Raw genomic sequence first — 5305 nt, 5'->3', positions numbered from 1 at the left:
TTATTTTTACATTTTTTTTACCTTCAAAATTTACAAATCAGCCCCCCCTAAATTTTTTCTTGCAAATTAGCCCCCCCTAACCTAGATTTCTGGCTTCGTCCCTATATATATATATATATATATATATAGCTTACAAAAAGAACATGTACGCATATAATAGCGATAAAATATGCCTAGTATAATGGGATATAGCTTAGGTAAATAATAACAAATAAAATAGATAATTAAGGATTCCTATGAGGTAGTAATACAAAAGCCACTCATTTAGTGATATTAGGATTACTTCATTTTAAGGTAATCTTCCTGAATAATCATATTATCGAGAATCTTTTTTAAAACTAGCTCATACCAAACAAAATAATATTTAAAATACTTGAGAATTAATTAACATTATCCCCAACCAAACGCAGCTTTAATAGTTAGGGAGAATTTATGTAATTAACTCCTGATATATTTTAGTAAAAAAATAATGAAGAAACAATTAAATAATGAATAGGGGATAGCACGCTATTATTATATAAAACCTAAGGTATACGTGCAACAGCTTTACTATGATATTTTCCTTTGGGGTGTCGACTGCAAAAAGAATGATTGAAGAGGAAGTCTAGTATAATTAAACAGAAGAATTACTTTGTTTAGGTCGCTTGAGAGTTGATATCAATATGTCATGCTTATATGAAGATCTTCTGCCACTTATCAGCTCAGAAACTGGTCATTAGTCAAGAATTGAAACCAAAGTTGAAAAGTGCAGATAATTCATTAATCTTCTTCTGCTCTCCACATTTAAAGGAAGCACTCCTAGAGACAGAAAAGCATCTTAGAGATAAGCCATTGACGTATAAACATTATTTTATAATTTAATACAATTTTGAGCTTCTTGGTTCGCCAACAGTTGGGTCCAAAGTCAGCAACATATCTCCTACCAAATTATTAATCCCACAAAAACATTACAGAACTGAAAGGTTAGAATGAACAAATTTTATAATAACCTTTAAACAAAAATCTAAAATACAAAACAAAACTGGAGTTCGATAAACAGCTCTTAACGATGATTACGAGTCTAATGGAATTCCTGCTTGCTCTTGCTTCTAATGATCTTTGCCTTAATCCTTTTCTTCGTCATCAGTGTCTGAACTGTATTTACAAAGTTCCCGCCCGCCATCAGAATTAGAAGTACTCCACAAATTATTACCTGCAAAACGGTGGGGTTGTCTTTAAATACCACTCGTGACGGTTGGTATCGGAACTCCGATTCTGGCGTATAAACTACAACCGGTCGTTAACGGGATGGAAGCTTCCGGTCGTTAATGACCCGAAAGAACGTCCCACCGGAACCGGAATTTACGATTCCAAGACCGGAAATTCAGAGTTCCAGTTATATTTGCGATTTGTAAAACATTTGATGTAAAACGAATTGAAAAAAAAAATGTACCAACTCGCCGCGGCAACATTGCAGTTCCCAGCGACGAACTGTTGGAAGATGATTCTGGGCCTTTGGATTTTGAATCCAACGGCCCAGAATTAATAGAAAAAATATATATTAAAAAAAAAGTAAAAGCATCGGAAGATAACGGAAGTGAAGATTTCCGTGGGCCCATTTCCACTTCCGACAGCCTGTCGGAAGTGTTCCTTCCGATACCGCCTGCCACTGCAACGGTACTTCCGGTGGAGTAAATTTAAGCATCGGAACCGGAATTTCCGATCTCTTCCAGTTCCCAATGCCCAGGATTACACTCATCCCAGATCATTCTTATTTAATATATATTCTAGAAAATACATGTTACCTGCCATTCAGAAGCAATCACATCTATAGTAGTACTAGACAATAATAGCGTCCCGACACATGCCTCGAATAGCTACGGAAAAGAAGATAGCAAATCAGTTAATAATATATGTTATCAATTCAGTTTCAGTTGAGCAACTCATGCAGTGTGTTAATGGGTTTGATTAGTCAAAAGGAATACAAAAATAAGCAGGAAAAGTAGTAAATAGAAGCTTCGAAAGCATGTGATCATAAACTATGAAACACAATCTCCGACAAAATTACTGGTCTTCTTTTTCTTATTTCTGGGATATGGCATGCTATATGACATCAAAGCAATATGCGAGGGCAAGGAAACAAGTTCACAAGTAACAATATATCTCCGACAACATTAAATAGAAATTGAGAAAGATGATGTTCATGTCACCTGTAAGATAAAAAGTAAGGGAAACAGCAATAACAACTGGCCGTCTACACCGGCAGTTTCGCCCCAAACAACGTCCATTCTGTTTGCCTGACAGCAAAAAAGGCAAAGAACATTATGAGGATAAGGAAAAAAAACTAAACAAATGATCACATTTTCATACTTATGTTCCGCATTTTGATAGGTTACATAGTGATGAAAAAAAGCAGCACTGCACCTTTCCCAACGCAATACGGGTATAGAGCCTCTGGCGTTGATATCTGTTCTGTAAAAGCATAGCGATTCCTTGCATCATAGCCCAGAAGAGGAAAAGTCGCACTCCCCTCTGCATGATAGCCGTTTCATATAAGCGGGCTTGAAAACATTGTGGATTCTGTAACGAGAGATAAGCTAATTAACCTGCTTCTCATCACAATTTGGCTCTCCTTTAATCTCCCACGTGAGACTAACAAGTGCCATGACCATAGCACAATAGTGATGGTATATCCACCTGTAAAAGCACAGTGCAGTGCATCAAGGAGACAATCCTGAATAGGCTTGCGCTCACACAGTTGAGTTTTTTTATAACGGCAAATAAGAAGAGAAGGGAATTATCACACAACAGAAATGGTCAGATCTTAATATATTTCCAATTTACAAGCCCATCTTCCACAAAACAACTGCCTGAGAAAAAAAGTTTATTTTTTAGTCGAAATGCGCACCTAACTGCTCGGAAAATGGAATCAACCGTGTATAAAACAGTTACAAATCGCATACAGATCGCTACACTTACAGACTAATAGTAGAATCAAGAAGTGAGAAAGAAACATATAGAAGCTTTACATGGCTTTAATCATATCTGTTCTGCTTCATAAACTCGCAAGATTGAAAGGAAAACGAATCTACAAATCCTCCAAAGGTCACCGTTTTATAGAAAAGGAAGGGGTTCTGATTGGGTATAGGCCACAAAGCTACACCGAATCAAGATACAATACGTGGTTTTAAAAATTAAAAATAAAAATGTTTTTGAAGCCTAATTTCCAAAAGAAAAATTTCATGCATCTGTAACGGCTGACTAAGTAAAACAAAATAGGCGTTACCACGTGCGAATGTCACTTCCATTTGCTCTAAGAATGTTCTCACGCAGTGCTAAACCCGTGTATAAGAACAATAGCCATGCCTAACAAGGAACAAAGTACACCGAAAGTGTTAACACCAGTGAGTAACAGCCATAAGTAGACATTAGCAACACAGCCAAAATTTCGGAATCAACATAGTTTAGGTCTATACATATACCTGGTACAGCTGAACTGGGAGAGCAGGCATGCAACCATCCCACAAATAAGATCGCGCAAGAAGCAGCAAGCCCGGGAAAAAAAGAAACAATAGAGCTGTGAAGTCCTGTTATCAAAATTAAAAAGGACTGTTAATGAATCATCATTAACCACTAGCTCTCTTTTTTCAACAAAGCTACAAAAGGACAGTACGCAAATAAATGTAGACAGTGTAAATAATGGAGGATTAAAAATGGACATAAGCACAGGAAACCAGTTCTAATGGGCCGGTGACAGACAACACAGATGAGAAATGAAAGTCATAGCTATTCAACCCATCTGAGCACGATGTTTCTTTGGCTCATGAAAAGCGGAAGTTACCCGAGGAAGCTCAAAAAGAGAATTTCTTGATTTTTATATATATATATATATATATATATATATATATATATATATATATATAAACAGGTTGATCCCAATGAGAGAAAAGTTGTTCAACCAAGTGGAATTTCGTCAAAATCAGTCTCAACCGACAGAGCACAAGCGACAGGCAAAATACGGAATCAAAAGCTAAAACCGCATGCATACATGCAACAAAAATTGGATGAGAAGAAATCGGTAGTACCCGAAATTTCTAAATTCGAGAAAAGAAAAAGAAAAAGGTAAAGAAACCAAAAATAGCGTACCCTGTAACTGTTGTACTCTTCTTTAACCTTAAGCTGAATGTCTTTGCGAGAGGCACGCACATTAATAGGACCGAGAAACATTCTCAAAAATCGACCTGATTGTTTTGAAAAATGACCACAACCAATTAATAAACTAAACACTAAATTTTATAAAGAATCTTTTAAGAAGAAGAAAAAAAAAAGCACCTTGTGCTTTTGCCGGAAGAAATGAAGCAGCATCGCCGTCGGCGAGGATGCTTCTTGCCTTCTGCAAATCCTCCTCAAGCTATACACGAAAAAGAAAAGAAATTCAGATGATATGAAATGGTATACAACAATTAAGAGACATAAAATTTGATCAGGAAATTGCCTTTTCTACATGCTTGGGGTCCGCAAGCGCAGAGGCTTTGACAGATCGGAGTGAAGATTTGATACGGCGGATAGTAGACTCGACGGACTGACCACGGGATCGCAGCGACTGCTCGTCGGAGCCGGAGCTCTGCAAGAACGACGCCGCGGCCTCTTGAAGCTCCTTCGCCTCCTCGACGGCTTTCGCTATCTCCCCTTCAATTACTTCCAAACTTCCATGGGCATTACTATCCCCCATTCTTTCTTCCTCGAATGTCTAAAATCAAATCCAACAAAGTGAAACCTAGAAATATGTTACTTCTTTGACTACCAATACAGATTCACTAGGACCGTCGCGGCGAGTCCGGCTCCGACTGAGGCTCGCCGATTTGGCCTTCGAACAGCGAGGAGAGAGCGAGAGAATCTGTGAAGACTCGATTCCGGTAGCGCAATGGCACAGTCTCACCTGAGACTCGCGGCGGCGCTCGATCCAGTCACAACAGCTTGCCGGCGGCGAAGGAATCGGAATAAGAAAAAAAAAAAAAAAAGCTGTGATGGTGGAGAGAGAGAGTTGAGAGAATCGAGGGAGAGGAATTTAGGATAGGAAACCCAATAATTAAAGAAAGGGATTTTAGGGGTGGAATGTAGAGGGAGAAATTGCCCTTGCAAAAATCGCCCTCCGTAATTTTTCACGGCATTTTACCCCCTTTCATTAAAGTTCTCAAATTTAGATCCTTTACTTTTAAAAAAAAATATATCTAATTAACTCACGTCAAATATTAAAATTGTTTTAAAAAATTTCATCAACTATCTTCTTTGAATATTTATACAAAAAATACCTATCTATTTTGAT

General features: G+C 37.7%; 1 protein-coding gene across 1 annotated transcript; it reads right to left on the bottom strand.

Annotated features, from left to right (window-relative positions):
* Positions 1–803: 803 nt before the first annotated feature.
* LOC149389266 (uncharacterized) lies at positions 804–5058 on the bottom strand. Its single transcript, XM_089623634.1, has 10 exons — positions 4475–5058; positions 4312–4390; positions 4126–4220; positions 3462–3566; positions 3266–3345; positions 2586–2676; positions 2404–2511; positions 2190–2276; positions 1785–1856; positions 804–1192 (listed from the first exon to the last, which is right to left on the bottom strand). Exons 1-10 carry the CDS (start codon positions 4709–4711, stop codon positions 1061–1063), a joined length of 1086 nt encoding a protein of 361 aa, XP_089479760.1. The 5' UTR covers positions 4712–5058; the 3' UTR covers positions 804–1060.
* Between the last annotated feature and the right edge of the window lie 247 nt (positions 5059–5305).

This window comes from Urtica dioica, chromosome 8 (genome assembly GCF_054948205.1).
Source record: "Urtica dioica subsp. dioica isolate 48M chromosome 8, U.dioica_male_clone48M_v1_H2, whole genome shotgun sequence".
Lineage (NCBI taxonomy): Eukaryota > Viridiplantae > Streptophyta > Magnoliopsida > Rosales > Urticaceae > Urtica > Urtica dioica.
Note: the sequence above shows the minus strand (reverse complement) of the source record. Positions and strands in the feature narration are given on the sequence as shown.

Excerpts from the sequence above, each read along its gene's own strand:
- LOC149389266 (XM_089623634.1), bottom strand. The coding sequence starts at position 4,711 with ATGGGGGATAGTAATGCCCATGGAAGTTTGGAAGTAATTGAAGGGGAG. Across the intron at positions 3,567-4,125 it reads AAGAGTACAACAGTTACAGG|GACTTCACAGCTCTATTGTT; the intron begins GTACGCTATTTT and ends TTTTGATAACAG. Across the intron at positions 1,857-2,189 it reads CCTTACTTTTTATCTTACAG|CTATTCGAGGCATGTGTCGG; the intron begins GTGACATGAACA and ends TCTTTTCCGTAG.